The sequence below is a fragment of the Peromyscus californicus genome, unplaced genomic scaffold (genome assembly GCF_007827085.1).
Source record: "Peromyscus californicus insignis strain IS unplaced genomic scaffold, ASM782708v3 Scaffold_3__1_contigs__length_106647218, whole genome shotgun sequence".
Lineage (NCBI taxonomy): Eukaryota > Metazoa > Chordata > Mammalia > Rodentia > Cricetidae > Peromyscus > Peromyscus californicus.
Genome location: NW_026294551.1, coordinates 55,538,959 through 55,562,357, shown reverse-complemented (window position 1 = coordinate 55,562,357; position 23,399 = coordinate 55,538,959). Strand labels below are relative to the sequence as shown.

Below are 23,399 nucleotides of genomic sequence, written 5' to 3'. Positions count from 1 at the left end.
CCCAGGTGATACAATGAGGAGACACGGGACTCGAGCTACAGTTGGACTACAGCCGGTAAAAGGGGTGGGCTACAGAGTCTTTATCTGAAAACTGGTAAGGATCTGAGGCCTAGAAGGGGAAGTCTACTTTTTCTAGAAAGATTAAATATAATTCAGCCACCAGGTATTGTTAACTTTTCCCACCTGCACCCAGGCAGCAGAAATGGGAAACCTGCAACGTCTATTAAACAGAACTTAAGGGCAGGAGAAGTTGTTTGGTAGTGAAGCACTTTGCCACCCAGGCAGGAGGCTAGCCCGGGTTACTCTGGTTCAAAACAAAATAAATGGAAGTGCAAGCTAGACCAGTGTGTTCTAATGTAATCAAATAAAATATTGATGGTTTCAGGTTCCACGTTGCAAGACACCTTTGAGACTCAACCACTTGTCAAGTTTAAAACAGTAAGTGTCGAAGAATAATAACTACATTATCTGAAAAGATAACTAAACGATAGTTTGACAGGCCCAAATGAGTGTAGTTCCTCTCCTTCTTTAAATTATACTATGACGTAAGGCGCTGCTCTTAAAAACTTACATTTACTTTAGCCAATCCGACAACAGACATGACAATTAAGCAGACATAGAAGAGATTGCAAAAGTGGAAGAGAGAGCTGCTCTTCTCTGTAATTTCTTGGTTTTGAAAAATACCGTTTTCAAAAATACGTTATGTATAAGGGATTTGATAGTACCTCTTAAAGAATTCATACTTTTTCTCAATTCTCATTTCTCATCTGGTGCACATTAGAAATACCACCTCCTTGCATTTTTCATTTCAAGAGTATGTAGGGGTCCTAAGACCACTAAGTTGGAAAACTGCTGCCGTAATGCAACCCACTTAAGCCACAACTGTGGAGGCTCCCTTCGGGGAAATGGAAGGAAAAATTATGATTCTTTTTATTCTCCAGGAAATAACCAAGTTGTTTTAAAGCAGCATGATGGCTGGGAGCCTGGGAGCCCTCTTTGTGGATACTATATTAAATCCCAGTTTTTTTTTTCCCATTAAATCTTAACCACGAGCCACAGCTAGCTTAAGGGAGCCACTGGCCAAAATAAAACTAAAGCGAAACTTCATCAGAATAAGGCCCAGAGCTAAGCAAATCCTTCACCCCGTAAAAGGCGGCATCTGCAGAATCACAGAAAGGATATTTCAACAGTGACTAATGAAGTGTAGTTCCCAAAAGGTGGAACAGGGAGAGAGAACTGGAATGGGCTTGTCCTCGCTTTCAACATAGAGTGGAAAAGGTATTAAAACATTAGCTGTTTAAGAGACATACAGGAAGATGCATACGGGTGCTGTGTGTGTACTTAATTCCATTTTATTTTAATTATATTTTATTTCTGTCACAGGAGAATGGGATGGGAAGGAAAAGAGGAGGGAGAAAGGAAAGGAAGGGCGTGTGTGTGTGTGTGTGTGTGTGTGTGTGTGTGTGTGTGTGTGTGTGTTGGGGGAACACACAGAGGAGATGAGAGAAAAGATGGAGAGGGAATGAAGTGGACAGGAGGAAAGGGAGTCGTGGGTCCATGCTACACCTGGATGTGGTAGACAAGAGTTGTTTCTTCATTTTTAATAGGATGAGGCAGGAGCCCAGAGAACTTAAGTGACTTGAACAAGGTCACAGCTCAGACATTAAAGTGAGTTTTCTAGCTTGAAAGAGGAGAAAATACACACATAGAAAGGCCAAAGAAGAGAGATAACTATAGAAAAGCATGACACAGGAGATGGGGGGACCTCATATGTACCCACACATTATGCAGTGGGTGCTAAGGTGAGTGTTAATTAAACATTTTCCCAATCTGATAGTGCTATACACAAGTGGACTTTAAACAGTTGTTCTAGGCCCGGTCTTCTTCTCTCTGTAAGCATAGAACTCCCCAGAGAATCCTCATATAATGCAGGCTCTGCCTGGGTTGTCTCAATTGAGTCGGAGATTCTCTATTTTCTGAAAAACCCCTGGTGTGACAGCTTGAGGGCTTAAACCAAGAAGACCACGTGGCAACGCCTCTCAGAGAGAGCATTCCGGGCTAACAGCAGCCACGTGACCTAGAAACCTGCAAGAAATGTCTATTTTCAGCCCACTAAATCCTACAATAGATAGTTGGGACCCAGCTCTCTACTTTAACTGGTTCCTGGAGGGTTCTGACACATGTTGAAGTCTGGACTGCTTGCACTGGGCCAGTGTGCCTTCTGTTAATTACCTTGTTACCTAAACAAGTGAAATGAATCTTTACATTCAAATCAGTGTGTTAGCACCGAGCTGTACGAATTCTCTATTAGGAATCACTGCCATTCCAAACACTGTTCCAACGTTTACATAAGGGCATGGCACTCAGGTCACAGGGCTCAAGCAGGATGAGTCATTTAGGAGGTGCTTACTGGAGCCTTCTTTACCAAACGTGTGGCTGCCTTGAGTTTGCCCACTTAATGCCCTCCCTGGGCCTGGCTGTACATCTCTCAAAAGGTAGAGTTGTTCCAAGAGCCTCTGAACCTGCCCCGCCACCCCCGACTGAATAGCAATAATGGAGCAGAGGAGGATGAAGTACTTACCCAAGCTGAAGCCTCACCAGTCCCCCTGTCTTCTCAGCCCCCAGCAGTCATGAGTTCAGACGCTGAGATGGCCATTTTTGGAGAAGCTGCTCCCTACCTCCGAAAGCCAGAGAAGGAGAGGATCGAGGCTCAGAATCGCCCTTTTGACTCTAAGAAAGCCTGCTTTGCTGTGGATGATAAAGAAATGTATGTGAAAGGCATGATCCAGAGCAGGGAAAATGACAAAGTCATTGTCAAGACCTTAGATGACCGGGTAAGTGTTGGTCTTTAATAATGAAGCATCCTTGCTTTCCTTTGGAGTGAACTACTAGAGATTGCATGCTGGGCCATAACCATCCGATGCTGCCTGTTGCCTGATGGGTCAATTCAATACAAGCTCTAGGCGGTGGGGCTCTTACAGAGTAAGCTCCAGGGCCCCCATTGGTTTAGAGTGGATAATCACAGTGCACTCTTCAGTTCAATCCTTATTGGACATACATCAGACCTCTGCTGTCATGTCGTGGTTCCCGCTTCCCCAAAGTTTGCCATCTAGTGTAAGGGCTGTGTGTCAGGAATGTATACCAGTTCAAACGTAGGCACAGCCAACAGATCTTGTTTACATGTCTTATCATTGAACTAAACCTCTGGCTCTAGCTCCTTTTCACTGAAATAGAGAAAATAAAAACTGGTCTTCAGCCATTTTGGGGGTCTCCCCACCTTCAGAGCTGTGCCCCATTTTCACAATCTTACAGAGAGCCCACCTGGACTCACTGCCTTTCTGGTGGATCTCCTAAGAAGTGAGTGCTAGTCCCTAAACTGTCAGGATGCAGAGACCTTCTCTCTCCCTGTGGGCTATCTTGGGGGTCTCTTTATAGGCTCAGATATTGGGATGGAAGGCCTTCCTTCCTCATGAACTTCAGCCCACATCAGCGAGTCTCCTTCCGCTAACCCCAAAGCTCCCCTAAGAGCTTCAGTTTTAGGAGGATAAAAGCCAGCAAACCTTCTCGGCTCTCTCCCTCTCCTGCCCTACTTTCTGTGTCTCCCGAGAATGAAGCGCAGAGCCAATTATATGCTTGAGTAGGAAGCAAAGGTGGGAGCAACCTAGAGAGGTGAGATTCAATAATTATCTCCAAATACTGTTCAACCACGAACCATCATACCTGTCCAAATGTTTAACTATGACAGCAGAGATACAAGCAATTATCAGAGCTTTGAAGAAACAGGTGAAAAGAAATGGGGCATGAGAGGGGGCACCTGGGCAGGGCTCTGGGGGTTTCTTTCTAGAGACCACACTGATGAAGATATTGCAAAGACGCCCACATAAGCAGAGTATTGAGGAAGGGAAGCACAGAGCCCATGAGAAAAGTTCTTCCCAACCTTTGTCTCATCACAGCACTCAGAGCAACAGGTCATATCAAGGCAGCTCACCTTGCCTTTGGCTACCTTAAGCCCCATCTGGCAACTCTGAGGGCCAAACTTCTCTTTAGCTTTACACACCTGATGCCCTTTCCTGGCACACACAATGCCAGGATGCCTAGGAGCACCAGACCAGAATCAGGTTAATCAAGGAAAGTTACTGCCAGGTCATCTCTGGGTGTGGAAAGGATTCATCAAGTTGTTGTGGTAATGCCCTGACCACACTGCAGTATCCCAGCATGCCACCTGTCCCCAGGGAGAGCACAGGTCATTGGTTCTGCACCCATCACTTGCTTTTCCTTGTTCTACCCAGGAGCTCACTCTAAACAGTGACCAGGTTTTCCCCATGAACCCCCCTAAGTTTGACAAGATCGAGGACATGGCCATGATGACCCACCTGCACGAGCCCGCAGTGCTGTACAACCTCAAAGAACGATACGCAGCCTGGATGATCTACGTGAGAGCTTTTTTTGACCTCTTTCTATTTCACTTAGCTCTCTGAGGAAAAACAAGATCCATAATCTTTTAAATTTCCCATTTCTCGCAGACCTATTCGGGCCTCTTCTGCGTCACCGTCAACCCCTACAAGTGGCTGCCGGTGTACAACCCTGAGGTGGTGGCGGCCTACCGAGGCAAAAAGCGCCAGGAGGCCCCGCCCCACATCTTCTCCATCTCTGACAACGCCTACCAGTTCATGCTGACTGGTGAGTGAGCCCTTGCTTTCATGTGATCGTAAGTCACTTATTGGCTAAGTACTTGGGCCCTTTGGAGACCTCACTCATCTAAACAGCACAGTGGTCAGTGTGAACTTGGGAGCATCAAATGACTTGGGGGTGAATGACCAAGGCTGTGGTATCTTTCATTACAGTAGTCATGGTCCAGGCAAAGCCAGGGAGGGGTCCTAGCTGAGGTACTCCAAACTTGAACTTATTCAGGGGGATTGTGGAAGACAAGGACTCTGCTTTTCCATACCCCCACTTCACCCCACTAAGGGGACACTTAAAAGACACACTAACCACCAACCACTTAAGGAATGCAAAGTTCAAGGGGTATAGCACACTCCTCTGATCGTTCCCAAGACATAGACACATGCTAACACTGCCACACCACTATGCCTACGGTCACTTGTCCACTCAACTTTCACCTGACTTGACTTACCACAGACATAGGAAGTGAGCAGCCATGATCAGAAAACCCATAAAAATCAAACAAACCTCTACAGTACTCACCAACTCTTCAATTTCTTCCCTATATATTAACCAAATTGACACGTTTTAAAGGGAAGAGTCACACATCACTATTTGTATTAGCTTGCCATGGCCACTGTGACATAATGCCAGAAGCTGGGCATCTTAATGAGAAATATGTTTATAAGGATCATGAGAGAAAATGTGTTCAAGGGTGCTCACCCAGCTTCCATGGTTTGTAGGCTATTTTCCATGTTATTGGGCCTCTGTTCCTAGGTTACTCCGCCTTTGTCTTCCCCTGGTGTTCTTTCTATGTGCATATGTCTTCATTTGTTCCTACACTACAGGGACACAGAGACGTGGATTAAGCCTCAGCCTGTTCTAGTCTGACCATATCTTTAATAATATCTGAGTCTCATTTACATTTTAATTCCAAATGAGGTCACATTCTGAGGTTCTAAGGGTTAGGACTTCGATATATGAATTTTAGAGTGCTACAATTCTCTTCACACACTTCATAAATGGAAAATCAGTCTTCCTTTGTGCAAGTAGAAAATCAAGACCAAGAAATTGAGATGACATCCAATCAGCTAAAAGTTATGGCCTCCCAACAGCATAGGACCCAAGGCTTGCTTCCCTTGTTAAAAGAAATATAAGAGCATGCCAGCAAGGAGCTCAGATTTACAGACATAGACACCCTTCACACTGCGGGACTCACTGCTCCAGCATCCCACTTTCAGAGAATCTGCATAAATTCTCCCACAATGATTGGACAGGCCTACACCACACCCCTAGCAAATGGCAAAGTCAGAGCTGTGTTCTCAGACTCCTCGCAGGGCTGCTCATTTTTAAACCCACCTATTACTTATGAGTTTGGTTTTGCTTCTTTCTGTGTTTCCAGATCGAGACAACCAGTCCATCCTGATTACGTGAGTAGCCCACGTTTACATCACGATGGCTTCGAAGTCGACACCTTCTCTTCCACTTTCCTTTATCCCATTTACTTTTTAATTGACAGTGGAGAATCTGGGGCTGGGAAGACTGTGAACACCAAGCGTGTCATCCAGTACTTTGCCACAATTGCAGTCACGGGAGATAAGAAGAAAGAGCAGCAGCCAGGCAAAATGCAGGTGAGGGGTATTATGCACCAAAAGCTTGTTGGAATAAATATACCTCCAATATTAAGTGAATGCCAAGGATATGAAGGAAGTACACTCAGCAGAGATAGCCCAATGGGACAGGCTTTTTTTTTTTTTTTTGTCCCTTTGTATTCTTATACAGAAAATTTCTCATACCAAAAGTATAAACATTTTTCTATAACCGAAGTATTCTCCAGTTCAATGTGAAGGCCCATCAGGATCTTACAACTCAATTTAATTCTGACACTAGCTTAGGGGACATAGCATCATACCCCATAAGTTAATGGTTCAGGCTCACAAGCTCCGGTCCATACTACCTGTATGTACATTGAACCAACTTCTTATAAGTAAAGAGTCCCTGCTCTCTCTTCTGCTGCTGGAGTGGCTCACAGAACTCAAGAACTATATCCCTTAAATGTATTGATTGAGAGGGAAGAGATGCACGAATACTGTATGGGAAGAGGAATCTGGAGTCTCTGTGCCCTTTTTGAACATGCCACCTCCCAGCATCTGGGCTCACCAATCTGGAAGCTTTCCAAATTCCTTTGGTTAGGGGATCCTTACCATTAGTCCTTTCCATTAGTCAGCCATCAGTGACCAGCTCAACTTTCTAACCATACAAAACCCTGTCCTGGGGCTTCAGCTCTCAGCCACCACACACACCAGACCACATCACACCATACCACACCACACAACATCACACCACATCACATCACCTCAGAGACCCCAAGAGTTTTAGAAAGTTTGTACCAGGAAACTGGATGAAGTTCAAGGTACATGTCTCTGCCTAAATCACAGTCACACTCAGACACAACTGGGATTGGTACTGTCATTGTAGACCTGGAGATCTGCCTAGCATCAGCTCCATCAGCAACAGTTGGGCGATCTTGACCAACTTCACACCCCCTTTAGAGAAAGATTAGGAGTACTATGGGTTTTCAAGAGGGAATGCACTTCAGAACTACCCAGAGAATTTCTTAAGAAGGCTGGTGAGGCTCTAACCATAGAATTTCCAAGTGACTAGGTCTCAGGTGGGCTCCTCTTGCTGAAGTGGGTATTCAAAAATCCTACCGTTTGTAGTAAAGCATCAGTAGAAAAGAAAGCATGTTGAAATGGAGGGGAATACATTCCAGTCTGGAATCAAAAGCCTCTCCAGAAGGGAACCATGAGACTCCCCCAGGTGGGCTGTCCACACACCAGCCCTGACCACTAGTCAGGGGTGTCATCCCTCCCAGGACTCTGCCCAGACACCCACAGTTTCCAGTCACCAAACACCCATCCCAGAAGGAAGTCTGAAGTTCTTGACTTTCCTCCCTTTGCTTGTTACTAGGGAACACTGGAGGATCAGATCATCCAAGCCAACCCCCTGCTGGAGGCCTTTGGAAATGCCAAGACCGTGAGGAATGACAATTCCTCCAGATTCGTAAGCGCAGATCAGTTTTCAACTCCCCACCCAATTACACCCTTCCCTGAAATCCTAGATAGGAAAATTTGCTAGATACACTGAGCTTTAGTCCTACAATTCAGATCAACAGGGCTAAGTGGAATTAATTCGGAAGGTGTTGGCCTATTCCTGGCAAAGGGAGGGTTTCACTGTCTGTCCTTAACCATGGAAGACCCCTTCACAGTATGCTGAGTCACAGGTACTCATACTCCACACGTTAGGAGGAATCATTAAGGCCAAAGTGATCTCTGTAGGTGGAAGAACGTGTTTAATTTCTCTCTGTGTGTCCATTTGCACATTTGAGAAGGCTATAGCAGGGTATTATCTTCTTTTTTTATTGCCTCAAAATAGGGTCTCTGACTGAAGCAGAAGCTTTCCATTTTTTTTTTTTTTTTTGGTTTTTTCGAGACAGGGTTTCTCTGTGTAGCTTTGCGCCTTTCCTGGAACTCACTTGGTAGCCCAGGCTGGCCTCGAACTCACAGAGATCCGCCGGCCTCTGCCTCCCGAGTGCTGGGATTAAAGGCGTGCGCCACCACCGCCCGGCAAAGCTTTCCATTTTTGCTAGGCTCCTGGCCAGCAACCTCTCAGGCTCAGTCTGTCTCTGACCCTCAGTGCTGGGGTAATAGGCAAGCGAAGTCATGACTAGTGCTTAGAAGCACTTTTAAATGCAAAACTTGATTGACTTAGCCACAGAAACCTTAATAGAGTCTAAATTAGCAAACTTGACCTCTTCCAAGTCAGGAGGCCCTGGGAGGAGGGGCAACCAGTGAAGGCAGTGAGAAGAGATTAGAAATTGAGAGTGGCTTGGTGTTGTCAATACTGAAGGATATTTTCCAGAATTTTACTAAAGATTAGCTCAGCCAAAGCGGTATTTACTTCCATGCTAATGAATAAGTAAACATTTATTCCCTCATTTAACTTCCTCGGCCAGGGGAACAAGTGCTCAGAGGTGAAGTTTTACCAAAGGCTCCCAGTTACGAAAGTGCGTGAGCATTCCACACATTTCTCTAGCTGGGTAACTTCAGCATCCCATAATCTTCCCACAGAGACCAAATGGGTACTGAGTAGAAAGCGGGTGCATCTCTCAGAGACTGTGGCACTGAGCCCTGACTATTCCTTCCTTGGCTATGCCCCTTGAACTCAGCTCACTGCCCCATGCATACCTGTCTTCCTGGTTACAGGCTAAGCACGAGGGTGTCTGTGACATGTGTTATTTACACCTGGATCAAGCTGGTTATTGTGTTGACCTTAAGAGGAGACAATGCCTTTGGGAACTCTGAATTGGTACTCCCACTTAGTTGTGATGTCTCCTTAACTTGGTCCTGATTCAGACTCACAATCACGTCTGTCGACTTTCTACCATCCAGACGTTTATAGGCTAAGGGACGACTTATGTTGTCTTCCATTAAGTTAAAGAATACTGAAGAGTTATCTAACATTTCATAGACTAGTCATAACATTTTGAGAAACTTTTGAGGACTGAACACGTTCCAGACGGTATAAGGAAACAAATATGCCATGACTTTTGCCTTCAAATTCACTCACAGTGTGGTAGAGGATCAGCTAAGTAGATAATATAAGAAAGGAGTAAATATATTGTGTGCGCATGCTATTATTGTAAATTATACATAGATGCAAGTTCATAAATATGTCATATAAATAATATACAATGTTTTGTTTATTTTACATCTGATATATAGTGCTTTGAGTGTGTGTGTGTGTGTGTGTGTGTGTGAGAGAGAGAGAGAGAGAGAGAGAGAGAGAGAGAGAGAGAGAGAGATCAAAAAAGGTGAATTACACAGATCCTGAGTTGTTCATTTAGGAGCCAGGGAGGCTGGCCTGAGTCTGGGCCTGAAAAGTGGATTTGCTGTTAGGAAACAGCAAGTAAAACTGAGGTGAGAAACCTTGGAAGTAGACCCCAGAGGCAAAACAGAAATCAGACAGACAGCTACAAAGTCTAAGGTGTTAGGAAGAGTGTGAGAAGCCAGGTATGATGATAACAAGGAGGCAATCAAGACTGATGTGGTTCTAGGCAGGTAAGTCAGAAAATGAGCCTGTGGGCTTCCCCAGAGATGCAGGAACAGGATCAGCACTTAGGGCAGAATTCTCATAGACTTGGATGACCCAGCCTAGGGACATGGATGTCAGGGACACAGACAGGAAGGAAGTGTTTGTGCTTCTGATGTCACTCCCAGCCACGTACCTCTACCCACTTCCTACCCACCTCTCAGAGAATCAGAGGCAGCATCAATAACATAACGTGTTTGTCAACCTGCTGTTGGACAGGGGAAGTTCATTCGGATACACTTTGGAGCCACAGGGAAGCTCGCGTCAGCGGACATCGAAACCTGTGAGTCCACACAACGCGCAGAAATAATGCTCAGCTAAAGGCATCACGCAGGAACCTGCAAGCTCATGATTTTTGTTGTTGTTGTTGTTGTCACTGTTGTTACTTTAGATCTTCTGGAAAAATCCAGAGTGACATTCCAGTTATCCAGTGAACGAAGCTACCACATTTTTTACCAAATCATGTCAAACAAGAAGCCAGAACTAATTGGTAAGCTCCGGGGATGCTGTCCTTAGCTTCTGGATCAGCAGTGGAAACAGTACTGAGACTGAGTGCTGACTGAGGCGTTCAAACACCTTCCTCTTTCACAGACTTGCTTCTGATTTCAACCAACCCCTTCGACTTCCCCTTCGTGAGCCAAGGAGAGGTCACAGTAGCCAGCATCGATGACAGCGAGGAGCTGTTGGCGACTGATGTAAGCATGTGCTTATTTGTTTGCGTAGAGCATTATGGAGTATATGAGCTTAGAGGCATCTTAATGTGCTCATGGGAAAATGGGGATCCAGAGATACTACTTACTTCTTCACCCATAAGTCTGTATATCTACAAGGTATATGAACATGAAGGATGTACACACACACACACACACACACACACACACACACACACACACGAGTACTTACATAAAAACATCTATAAACCTACAAGGTATTATGTGGACTTAATAAGATAACATATGGATAGCACCTTATCCAAATACCTTAAATAAAAGGGGATCTCTACAAAAATCTGTCCTTTGCTCATCTGAAAATTGGTAATACCTCTGCTGACCTTCCCTCCCAGGTCTAATTTCTGTAGTGTATTTACTAAATGACAGACGACACTGGGGTTCCCGTGTTACAATGACACACTGAGACTTTGGGGCACTATTTCTCCATCACTGTCTATGCAATGGTCTTCTTCCTGTACCATACAGTGGTTTCCAATCCACTCATTCAGAAAATAACCCATCTACATGGAGTGGTAAAGGTTGTAGAAAGCTCTTATCTTATCTGATGAGAGAAAATAAGCACCTCGTTTTCTTCCCATAATCTCCATTCACCTAAACAAACATACTTAAAACTGGATTTTAGCCTTTAACTTGACACATCCCTCATCCATCCACTGATGTGAGCAAATGCTGTTTCATATGATACACAAAGAGGATCCCTGAGTTCCTTTTCTTCTTTCTAGAATGCCATTGACATCCTGGGTTTCAGCCCAGAGGAGAAAGTTGGGATCTACAAGCTGACGGGGGCCGTGATGCATTATGGGAACATGAAGTTCAAACAGAAGCAGAGAGAGGAGCAGGCTGAGCCGGATGGCACCGAAGGTAACTGGACCCGAGGATGTGGGTTGGAGTTGATTCCCCTCCTATGTTCATATGTGGTCTGAGCTTACGTGAGATAAACCCTTTTGCTCTTCCAAAATTATACACCCTGAATTTGAGTTGTTCAAGACTCATGGTTCATGTCCTTAATGAGTCCATTCATTTCTTTAATACTTATAATGTCAAATCATCATCAGCTCTCACCATTGAAGTTTGCTCCATTTTTAAGGTGGACTTGATGAGTGACCTATTAGACCATTGCTAAGTGAACATCACTGTCTCTTGATGTGTACTAACATGAATGCCCAGGACACTGTCCTGGTAATTTGGACCTAATGTGAAAAACCTCTGATAAAAATGGTGTCAAGTTTTCTTCCTCCGGGCCCTCCCACTCCGACATCTACTAAACTTGACCCTGAACCAAAAACTGGCAAATGATGGAAGCTGCTCTCTACCTTACCCATAGAAATCCTAGAAGTGAAGCTGAAGGAAATGGGAAGAGAGGACAGGCTAGAGAGCTCACACCACCCCGTGTGGCCTGTTCTTCGGCCCTTTCTTCTCTCATGTGCATCCTAAAAATTCCTTGAATAAAGGGGTGAATAGTGTGGGTCACCCCTAATAATCCTACCTGTTGATTCCCTCCCCACAGTGTGTGAATTGGGTTGGTTAAACCTGGAGACATCAAGAAGGCTCTGTAGATATGACTTCAAGGTTAGGAAGATCTAAATGACCTTATCGGTGTGCTGTTAAGGCTCACCTGATTTGTTTCTCTCTGCCTGCATTAATCTCCCTTTTGTCAACTTAAACCATCTGGTCAGTAGCATTACTGTGGGTATTACAGCCCGCCATGCTCATAGATCCCACTCACACACAAGGGAAGATTATACAAGATGTACACCAGGGGCACGTGTCTTGGAAGCCATCTTAGATGCCTGCCTACCTCAGTGGTATACGGTGGGAAGAGAAACAGAATTCAGAACAGGAAACATGTCACCCAGGATAACTGTGGAAGGCTTCTTGGAGTAAAGGACAGTGAATTGGACTGTGAAGGATGGTTAGGATTCCGAAAGATGGGGAGAGAGGCAGACACACTGTGGTAAGCACGGATACAAGAGAGATAATGCAGTGAGAACTGAGGAAGAGATGTGATCCACTCTGGCTACAGAAAAAAAAGAATGTGTGACAGATTTACATTTGGGAAGCTACATAAACCAATGACACTCCAAGTAGCAGGGGCATAAATCAGTTAGCAGTCAGCCTAACTTCAAGCATGGAACCTTGGAGAAAATGCACCAGGATCCTCAACAAGTGTGCATTGTACAGAAACATGTCTTGAGAGAGTCCCTGGACCTCTTCCTGCCCTAGCAATCATGTGCCTCGTGTTTACAGCAGAAAGAACCCTGACAAAAAAGACAGTGGGGGAACTATAGTCAGGCATGAGCACCTATGATGATGGTGCCAATCTGTGTGTCAAAAGTAGTCATCCACCGGAGGCTCACCAAGCACCAGGCATGCCCCCTGATAACCCTAGAACCCCAACACTGTCACTAGTCCCCAGTCTTGCAAATGAACAAACTAAAGCATGGAGAAACAAAGACAAAATCTGGAGCCTGGCAGTCCAGTCTGGAGCCAGGCAATCTGATCCTGGAGTCCAGACTCTGCTGCTTGTACTGCTCCACAGCTGCTGGAAACAAAGCAAAGGCCAGCAATTTGAGGGCGTGAAGTGAACATGGGTTTATCAAGGATGAGAGTGACAATAGTGAATAACTGGTCCCATCCACGTAAGTGGACAGAGCAAGAAGAGGCGACAGTTTGAGCAGAATAAGGTGTGCATGTGGCTGTTGATAAAGTACTTCTCAAATACTGCCCTGGAATTTAATGAACCTGTCTCCATAACCAGTTAACAAGATGAGAGTCCCAGCCAGAGAAGGGTCTGCCTGGGAAAGAAGCATTTCTCTGCCTCCTTGATGGGCTCAGCTGCTGTCAGTCCATGTCCACTGATGACACGAACATATAGTCGTCGTCGTCATTTGGCATTTTCCAGGCTTAGGTATCAAGGACTGACTGTCTACAACTACCGGGCCCTAGTTCATTTTCTGTTGTTGTGATAAAGCCATGACCAAAAGCAATTCAAGGGAGAAAAGGGTTTATTCGGCTTACAGGTTGGTCCACCACTGATTGACGCCAAGGCAGGGAGTCAAGGCAGGAACCTGGAGGCAGGAACTAAAGCAGAGACCATGGGGATAAGCCATTTCCTGGTGTCATTCCAGACTCAGGTTCAGCTACCCTTCTTAGACAACCCAGGATCACCTGCACAGCAGTGGCGCCCCCTGCAGGAAGCTCTGCCCTCCTCATCAATTTGCAATCAAGAAAAACGATTGCCCAGAAGACATGCCTGCAGACCAATCCGATGAAGGCAATGCCTCATTTGTCACTGCTTCCAAGGTGTCTCTAGTTTGTGTCAAGCGGGCAGAAATTAACCAGCATGTACTAAAGCCCTCTGCAGCTGGACTCCCCTATGTAAACTGTGGTGGTGTTTGTGTACAACTGATGCACACCCTCCAACGTACCCTGAATGATCTCTAAATAACTTTCACATCTGGTACAATGTAAACAGTCATGCTATATTGCTCAGTACAGATGCAATTTTTTGTTTGTTTGTTTGTTCTGTTTTGTTGTTGTTTTTGAGACAGGATCTCACTAAGTAGCCCTAGCTAGTCTAGAACTCACTATATAGACCAGGCTATCCTGAAATTCACAGAGCTCCACCTGACTCTGCCTCCTAGGTATTGGGATTAAAAGTGTGAGCCACCGTGACTGGCAATACAGTTTTTTTTTTTAAGTTCTACCTTTTGGGGGTGTATGGTAGAGTTGCACATCTGAGTCTATGTGTTGATGTCCGAGAACACCTTGAAGGATTCAGTTCTCACCTTTGGTTGTGTGAGTCCTAGAGATCAGTCTCAGGTCACTAGGCCTGGCAGAAGGCACCCTTACTTGCTGAGCAATCTAACCAGCCCAGATGTAACTCTTTTTCTTAGTATTTTCAACTCACAGTTGCTGGGACCCACAGGTGTTGCTATGTAACTAACATGCTTTTTGATTTGGGTTTTTTTTTGTAGTTTCAATTGTTGTTGCTTTGAGATAGGATCTCTTTATGTAGTCCTGACAGGCCTGGAACTTGTATATAGACCAGGCTGGCCTCAAACTCACAGAGATCTGCCTGTCTCTGACTCCCAATTCAGGTATTAAAGGAGTATGCCACCATGCCCGGCTGACTAACGTATTAATGAAGCTGAACTATTAGTATAGGTCAAAAATAAGTTAAGAAACATATTGTCTGGGCCTATACTCGGTAGAAGAGCACTTGCAATCCCAAAGCCCTGGATGATATCCTCAATATCTAGAAAAAGGAAGAGAAACATAAGCTTACTATTTGTAAAGCTTGCATCTAGGGGATGGATTGGGAGTTCTTAAGAACAAAAGGCCCCTGGGCTATGGGTTGAAGCTTTACAGGCAAGTCCAGGCCTGGTAACACAAGAGAATATAGAGACATCACAAAGGACCATGAGACATGTTTCTGGGAAGAGCCTGGACTAACCCGAGAGCCAGGAGGCTTCGACTTCTGTCCAGCAACCATGTCTCCTCTTCCTTCAGTGGCTGACAAAGCCGGATACCTGATGGGACTGAATTCTGCAGAGATGCTGAAAGGCCTGTGTTGTCCAAGAGTGAAGGTCGGCAACGAGTATGTCACCAAAGGACAGAACGTCCAACAGGTAACAGAGATCCCTAGAATCTGCTTGACTCAGATGGCCTGCTATCTCAACCATGTCCGCAGCATCCTTCTAGTTACATTTGGAAAGTGGTGCGAAACTGACTTCAACATCAAGGTGGGAATTATCCTTAGATCTCAGGGGTGACCCAAGGGATGCCAATGCAGGCATGCCTACTAGGTGAGGGCTGGTACCCAGGAAGTGAAGGCTGAGCGGCCTCTCTCTGACGCTTTCTTTGGGGGGTTCCACATGCTATATCAGCTCTCTCCTTTATTGTGTCTTTGCCAGATAAGCTCCCTCCACCCCTCCTGCCTGAGATGTCCCTCAGTCCCTTTCCAACTTATACCTCCACGTTTCCACTTTCAACCTAAGATTCAGACCACTGTCTTTTGATCCCAATTCCAAATTCTATCAAGAAACATTAACTCATCCAACCTGTATCAAGGCCTCTCCTCTGATTGAATGAAGCATGGCCAGGGCTGTCATGTGTCTTAACCATGGAGGTTAAGAAACCATGTTTTTAGTGGAATTGTTCTTAAAGAAAGGAGAATATCGTGAGCTAGACAGATGTCTCAAGAAATATTTAATAAGATGCTGAATGATGTGAAATTGTCAACATGCAGCTACTTTTGACCATCATGATGTCAATTTCATGCTTCAACTTAATACAACCAATGAGTGTGGAATAATGATTTAATATGAATGTTAAATGGATGGTCCATTCTCAAGGTGACCAACTCTGTGGGTGCCCTGGCCAAAGCTGTCTATGAGAAGATGTTCCTGTGGATGGTCACTCGCATCAACCAGCAGCTGGACACCAAGCAGCCCAGGCAGTACTTCATCGGGGTCTTGGACATCGCTGGCTTTGAGATATTTGATGTGAGTTATTTAGGCAAATGACTGGTTTACTCTGTTTAGCTCTGTTTCCAAATTCACTCACAGGGATTTTTCAGACTTAAATTATTTCGTTTCTGCACACAGTTCAACAGCCTGGAGCAGCTGTGCATCAACTTCACCAATGAGAAACTGCAACAGTTTTTCAACCACCACATGTTCGTGCTGGAGCAGGAGGAGTACAAGAAGGAAGGCATTGATTGGGAGTTCATTGACTTCGGGATGGACCTGGCTGCCTGCATTGAGCTTATAGAGAAGGTAGGGATGTTCCTCCTTTCCTCCATGGTATGCACCCCTGCTTCGCTCCCCTGCCTCTTATCTGCTCATAGATGGGCATCTCTAATCCCTCTCCCCTTCAGATAGCATCCCCTTTGCAGAGAGGATAAGCCTGGAAAGAGGGAGACTCAGAAAACACTCAGAACTGTTGTCACACCTAAGGTGGTGCCTGAGTGGTTAAAATACAAGATGACAAGCATGTCAGTGGAATCCCAGCATGCATAGTGTGGCATGACCCAAAATTCAAAGAGGAGAGACCAGGGACAGTGGCATTCTTAGTGGGAAGTTACTGTGAAAACAAGGGATGACATTAACTTTTACAAAGGACTTCCATGCTTGGGCACGCTGGTACATTCTGTTATCCCAACACCTGGGAATCTGAAACAGGGGCATTACTAGTTTCAGACTAATCTATCCAGCAAGATCCCATTCTTGGTATCTATCACCATTCTGTTACCGCATCAAACATACCAGGAGCCTTGTTATCACAACTCACATGCCTGCGCTCTTAATACCATGATGGTGGCACCAAAGGATTTCTCTTTGCTTTCTCCAACCATGGAGCCACTGGCATGGCCTCTTAACTATAAAGACACCATCTCTGTCATCCTCCTTCTAGCCGATGGGTATCTTCTCCATCCTGGAAGAGGAGTGCATGTTCCCCAAGGCAACAGACACCTCCTTCAAGAACAAGCTGTATGACCAGCACCTGGGAAAGTCCAACAACTTCCAGAAGCCCAAGCCCACCAAAGGCAAGGCCGAGGCCCACTTCTCACTGGTACACTACGCGGGGACCGTGGACTACAACATCGCCGGCTGGCTGGACAAGAACAAGGACCCCCTGAATGAGACGGTGGTGGGGCTGTACCAGAAGTCTTCCCTGAAGCTGTTGTCCTTCCTCTTTTCCAACTATGCTGGTGCAGAAGCAGGTGAGATGCTTTTTCCCTTGTGGAAAGCTCTGTGTAATTACTCATACCCTAAAGCCCCTCACAGATAAACCAGCCCAACATGAGCTTCAGGCTCTCGCCTCCATTTTTCTTCCTCATATTCCCAATGTTCCTCTTAAAACAGTGAGCTCCATGGAGGTAAACTGGACTCTAAACTGGGTAAACTGGACAAGGTAGTCAATACTTTATTGTTTAATGGTTTTTTAAACCTAAGATATAGCAGAAATACAATAAAATTAAAGAGTTCAGTGGGTTTTTTTGAATGTTTGTAATATTGAGCAATCATCACTACTATCTAGTTTAAATATATCTTAATCACCCCTATAATCCATATGCAATCTCTCTCCATTCTTGTCCCTAGGTCCTGGTTACCTCTGATCTACCCTCTGTCTCTATCAATTATTTGCTTAAAGTTGGCCAGGTTATCTGTCACCTCACTTGGGGATAATACCAAGACTTTAATATAAGCTCCCAAGTGGTTATGGGCTTGGGGAATTCCCTATGTAGCTGGGGCTGGCTAGAACCTGGTTTGGCCTTTTCTGGAAATTTCATAGAAATGGAATCAGATGTGATAGGGTCCTTCACTCGGGCTTAATGTTTTTAAGGTTTGTGCATGCTGCAGCAAGTATTACTTCTGGATTCCTTTCTACAGACAATAATATCTCACTGCAGGCATATTCTTCACTTTGTCTCTGTCTTCTCAGTGGGTATTTGGGCCATCTCCACTTTTTGGCTGGGGCTTCAGTAAATGTGTATATGCAGATTTCTGTGTTATCTGTTGTCAGCTCCATGAATATATACCTAGGAATGAAAATGCATGGTCACATGTGTCTTAGCGTCTTTCCAGTTGGTGCCATAGACATGTAGTAACCATGCTTGTTTGAGACAGGGTCTCACTTTTTAGTTCAAGGTAGCCTAGGATTCAGTATGTGGCCCAGAATGCCCCAAACTTGCAATCCTCCTGCCTCAAACTCCCAAGTACTAGGATGCAGGAGTGTGCTGTCACAGACAGCCCCTATGTGTAATCATTTGGGCTACATATCCAAACGATTACACATAGAGGCTGTTGTCCCCAAAGTAGCTATACAGCAGATGCCACCAATTCCCAAGGTTCCCAGTCCATTCACATTCAGTGTACTAATAGGTGTGGCACATTAAACAATTGCCCAAGATACAATTTTAAAGTATTGACCATTTAAGTGCATACATTTATTATTTAGTTTCTTTGATTTTAAAATGCATGCAAGATTCAGTAGACAATGACATAATTTTAAAAAGTCAATGTCTAGTTACACTTTGGGCAGAGAATTATAATAAATGAGCAGAGGTTAAACTCGAATGATGGAATGATTTTCTTTGACTCTGACCAGGGTGCCTCTGTCTCCTAAGGTAGCCTCCCTTAGAGACAATGTGAAGACGTTATTAAAGAAGCTGTGGGTGGATATGTGTCTGAGAAAAGGCTTTCTGCCCTTTCTTCCCTGACCCAAATAAACATTCCTGCCAAGCCCTGGGGACAGGGAGCAACAAGTGACAGGAGAATGAGGAAAAGAGAGAGAATATTTTCCCCCAAGGTGAATCATGATTAAATTTCAGAGACTAAATAGAAAAAGGAGCCATTCTTAAAACTGGACCAAACAGCATGGACTTCAAACTGAGATAAGTATTAACTTGTTTCTCCCAGAAAAGAAAAGGAAAAAGAAAATAGACTATAGAATTTTTTTGAAAAAAAAAATATAGTTTTGTTATTTTCAGTTTCTTCCTCATGAAGGCAGATTCAGGATACTGAGGCCTATTCCTATGATCCCAGCCCTGGGGTAGTTGAGGCAGAAGGATTGCTGCAAGTTCAAATCCAGCAAGACTGGTCTCAAAATAGCAAGACTTGGTTTCAAAATCCAAAAATAATTAATTGATAATAAAAGGAGTGAACATGAGGGAGACGCCAATCATGGAGAAGGAATGTCTCAACCCATTTGATTAGATGTCAATTAGAGTCCCGCAGGAAAGGATTGTCCCTCTACACTAAGAGTGTGTATTATGCTTCCAGCTAAATGTCACCACATCCCACCCCAGCCCATTAGCACGGTGATAAAGCTGAGTGTCCCCAAATCTGAGTGGCATAGGCATATGCTGAGAACAGTCCAACAGAACTTTGGCTCTTTGGGCCAGTGCAGCCAACACTCCTGTCTCGGGGCTGAGAAGATGCATGCACAGACCCTGCTCTGGGCCCCCTGCGCTGCACCTGACCCCAGCTCCATGTGTCGCTCTGCAGGTGACTCTGCAGGAAGCAAGAAGGGAGGGAAGAAGAAGGGCTCCTCTTTCCAGACGGTGTCGGCTGTGTTCAGGGTATGTGGTTTCTGTCTTGGGACCGTCCTCAGGCACTTGTTTCTCTGCCCAGTGAAATGGCGTGTGCTAAGAGAAACATGCTTGCTTTGGTCTGCGTTCCAGGAAAATTTAAACAAACTGATGACCAACTTAAGGAGCACCCATCCTCACTTTGTACGCTGCCTGATTCCCAACGAGACCAAGACTCCTGGTGAGTAACAACCCAGGCTAGCCATTATTTGAAGAGAGCAGGACTCTCGTGGAGTTACAGCCCTGACCTAACTCGGGTCCATGGGGCTCCATACCACAAGCTAGGGTTTTGATCCTGTTACTTGCTTCACTCAATTGTACATTTTATGAAGTAGAAGTGACTGTTTTCTATATTTTTACAAATAAAGAAATGGAGACATGTTAGGTCTCAAGAAATTCCTTTTCCCAAAGTCTAGCATTTAGACAAAAGCCAGCATTCCCTGACTTTTAAGAAGATAGTTCCTGCTTGCTAAAAGGAGTCATTCTCTTTATCTCTGGCCAAAGGGACCTATGAGCTCTTCCATTAACCTATGCCCCAGGTGCCTATTTAACATACCAAAGTGGACAGGTGGCTACCAGTCTGTTGGCCAATACCTCTTACAGAGAGTCCTGGCTCCTCTCAGCACTTCTCACCCCACCCACTACCCTCAACCTCTCCAGCACCTGAACCTCACTTTCCTTCCCTCAGCTTCTGGGGTGCCTATGGAACCCAGCCAATTGGCTACCTGTCCTCTTGGTCTCTGTGTTCCCAGGTATTATCTTCTCCCCACTCTTTCTTTTCTTCCTCTCTCGGTCTTCCCCTCTCCTCTCATGGCCTGGTTCAGTCTGCCAGCCATCTTCAGTCTGGACCACTCCAGATGCCTGAGGCTATTCTCTCCCCATTCCAGATGCCTGAGGCTACGCTCTCCCTCATATCTACAATAAATCTCCTCAACTCACACCTCATGTCCTCAATTTTTCACTTTTCAAGGCACAGGAGGTCCCCCTCCCTTTCATGCAGTTGGTAAATAACACCGTTGGGTTTTGAACTAGTAGGAATCACATTCATGGACTGAAATATCCTGTGCCTCATTAATATGCATAATCACAATGTTTTGTAGATCTGCTAAAATTAAAAATCAGTGGCTATACTAAGAAGAAATGTGGAAAATGAAAAATATAAACCAAAAATAATGCATGTTATAAAATCAAGAGAAATGAATACTAATAAGTTTTTTAAAGAAATGAGAAAGTTTGTTTGTATATTTAAATTTTTTCTGTAATATAGCCACGAAGTAGAAATGTCAGAAGTTTTCCAAAAGGAATATTTCATTTTGTGACAAGGCTGGAAGAGAAATTCTAACAGCACCCTTGGATCATGAGCGTCTTAAGAGTCTTTGAAATTTATTTTCTATTCAAAATATCAGTAAAATGGAGCCATTGCCATCAAAAAGGAAAGAAACAAAAGTGTTGGAAGAGGGAGAGGACCAGACAAATGTCTAAGGTTTCCTTCCCAGATCCTTCTGGAATACTAATAGATATATTTCCTCCTTGGTCTTAACCAATCTTTCTGCAGGGAATCCCCACCTAGTGGACCTTTGGGCTGCCATGGCAGCGTTCTGTGTCCACACTGTCTGGTGTCGTAGCTGCCAGCTGCACAGAGTTTGGCTTAAGGCAACTAAGATGAATCGTTGTTGTTAATGAATGTCACACGTCGATGATAATCATTGTGTGGGAGGGGCTACAGCGCCAGTCCAGTTGTGAAAACTGTTATAAGGATCTCTCTTTGGAGCAAGCAGGAACGCCTGTAGGCACTCTAGAAATTTCTACAAGACAGTCTTAGCTGTACCCCTCTCTAGCAACTTAGGGCGCTTACAGTGAGAAATCACCACAGCCATTGTATCTCTCCTTTAACCCTCTGGCCAGGCTGGTTACCAAGAGTGGCCAATGGCATCTCGGCCGTAGGCCTCTCTTGTCCCACTGGCCCCACACTTTCTACCCAGACCCTACTTCCTGAGGCAGGTGCTGAGCAAATGGCCACCAGCCCCCACACTGAGCCTCCCACCCTACCGTGGATTTTGTTTCTTATCTGGCTCCTCAGGCTCTGCACACTTGACATTTTCACCTCAGCAGAGATGGGAAGGAAGACTCTTCAGGTTGTCTAACAAGAAGCCCCAGGGCCTTTCCACACACCCCTGCCTTTCTTTGGAGCCTAGTTAAAACAGGGCCTCTGGCAGAATAAAGATCTCCTTCCTATGGCCTTGGGGTGCTGGAGTCTCCCAGAAGACTGGGGCATCTCCTCTGTGATGCTTATACAAGTTGTAGTCACCCCGCTTAGTGCTGATCTCAACACACTCAAGTCTAAGTTCATGGTGTCTTAGATCATCAAAGACAAATTAATGAAAAGCCACCCACTTCCCGTCCCCCCCCATACTTCCCCCCCAGGTGTGATGGACCACTACTTGGTCATGCATCAGCTGCGCTGTAATGGGGTCCTGGAGGGCATTCGGATCTGCAGAAAAGGGTTCCCCAGCCGAATCCTCTATGCTGACTTCAAACAGCGGTAGGTCACTTCTTCCGTGTGTTTATCTCTTTTGAGGACAACTTTTGCACACACACCCCATCCAAAGCACCCTTGGCCTCAGCAGTTGGTACGCTAATAAGCCTCTCAGGCTTTCTGGACTTCATTGTGCCAAAAGGATGCCCCCCCGCGTCCACAGTGAGTCTTGGGATGGACCCTAACTGACCTATCAGTTGTAGTCAGACCTAGCCGGACTGTCACTTTAAAGAAGGATGTCTCATCGTGATGGACATCTGGAATTAGATGGTCCTTTGTATTGCAGTTCTCTGTACATTAGAGGATCCTAGCCACATCTCTGGCCTCTACCCAAAGATGTTCACAGCAAACCACATACCACATTCCTGTGTTGTGACCATCAAAAATACCAGGAATTACCTGGTGTTCCCTGAAAGCCAAATCTGCCAGTGGAAATCCACTGTTCTAGAACACCTCTTTCCTTCCGGAAGTCCAGAGCCCTTGAGAGGTAGGAGGGATGAGATCTCCGAGCTGCAGCTAAATCCAAAGCTCTTCCAGGTCAGATAAGAACCCTCTCTGAAGGCAAATTTTCTGAGAAGTGTGCTCAGCCCATCTTCCTTCCTCCATGCTTCTCTCACTCCACCACACCCTAGAACCTACCCCTGGACTCCCCCCTCTCCCAGACTAGCAGCAAGGTACTCACGGTCTTAAGACTGGAGAGAAGGTTCTAGAAGGTCTGGTCTCAGGTACAAGGCTATCCTGAGAAGTCAAAACCATCGTCCCTTCTCCCTAGGTACCGGATCCTTAACGCCAGTGCCATCCCAGAAGGGCAGTTCATTGACAGCAAGAATGCCTCTGAGAAACTCCTCAACTCCATCGATGTGGACCGGGAGCAGTTCCGGTTCGGCCATACCAAGGTGAGAACAGATGGCCTGGAGACTCCCTCAACCCTGGCAGCTAGTCAGCCAATCAGAGGGAAGGGTCTTGTGTCTGGTCAACTTGACCAACCTTGTCTCACAGCCCAGGCCGACTGTGGACAGCCCTGGAACTGTGGCTGGGGGCTCTGGCTCTGTGTTGATCTTGAAGAGGCAAGAATCATAAGCTAGAAAATGGAGCAGCAAGCAGGGGACTCTGGTGCCCTAGACAGGGGAAAAAAGAGGCTCAGAGTACATAGAATGTAGGGCAGACTCCAGGGTCTTGACTTGAGAAGGGTAATCCCAACCAATGGAAGGACTTCTAGTCA

The 23,399-nt window shown here is 45.4% G+C and overlaps 1 protein-coding gene and 1 long non-coding RNA gene across 3 annotated transcripts in view; one reads left to right on the top strand and one right to left on the bottom strand.

Moving 5' to 3' along the window:
• Window positions 1–2,587: 2,587 nt before the first annotated feature.
• The window catches only part of Myh13 (myosin heavy chain 13), a 48,536-nt gene continuing 27,724 nt past the window's right edge, over window positions 2,588–23,399 (top strand). For both annotated transcript variants that reach the window (XM_052758065.1, XM_052758064.1), the window contains exons 1-18: window positions 2,588–2,834; window positions 4,290–4,433; window positions 4,524–4,680; window positions 6,065–6,092; window positions 6,182–6,293; window positions 7,633–7,725; window positions 10,033–10,096; window positions 10,205–10,303; window positions 10,405–10,508; window positions 11,267–11,405; window positions 15,057–15,175; window positions 15,902–16,051; window positions 16,154–16,324; window positions 16,962–17,271; window positions 19,559–19,632; window positions 19,735–19,822; window positions 22,066–22,183; window positions 22,950–23,073. In XM_052758065.1, coding sequence (XP_052614025.1) covers window positions 2,631–2,834; window positions 4,290–4,433; window positions 4,524–4,680; window positions 6,065–6,092; window positions 6,182–6,293; window positions 7,633–7,725; window positions 10,033–10,096; window positions 10,205–10,303; window positions 10,405–10,508; window positions 11,267–11,405; window positions 15,057–15,175; window positions 15,902–16,051; window positions 16,154–16,324; window positions 16,962–17,271; window positions 19,559–19,632; window positions 19,735–19,822; window positions 22,066–22,183; window positions 22,950–23,073 — 2,298 coding nt within the window. In that variant the 5' untranslated portion in view covers window positions 2,588–2,630. The remainder of the gene's footprint in view (window positions 2,835–4,289; window positions 4,434–4,523; window positions 4,681–6,064; window positions 6,093–6,181; window positions 6,294–7,632; window positions 7,726–10,032; window positions 10,097–10,204; window positions 10,304–10,404; window positions 10,509–11,266; window positions 11,406–15,056; window positions 15,176–15,901; window positions 16,052–16,153; window positions 16,325–16,961; window positions 17,272–19,558; window positions 19,633–19,734; window positions 19,823–22,065; window positions 22,184–22,949; window positions 23,074–23,399) is intronic.
• On the bottom strand, window positions 2,636–23,062 carry LOC128122463 (uncharacterized). The gene is made up of 3 exons (XR_008222441.1): window positions 22,860–23,062; window positions 5,386–5,504; window positions 2,636–2,748 (listed from the first exon to the last, which is right to left on the bottom strand). It is a non-coding gene; the product is annotated as an uncharacterized LOC128122463 (long non-coding RNA).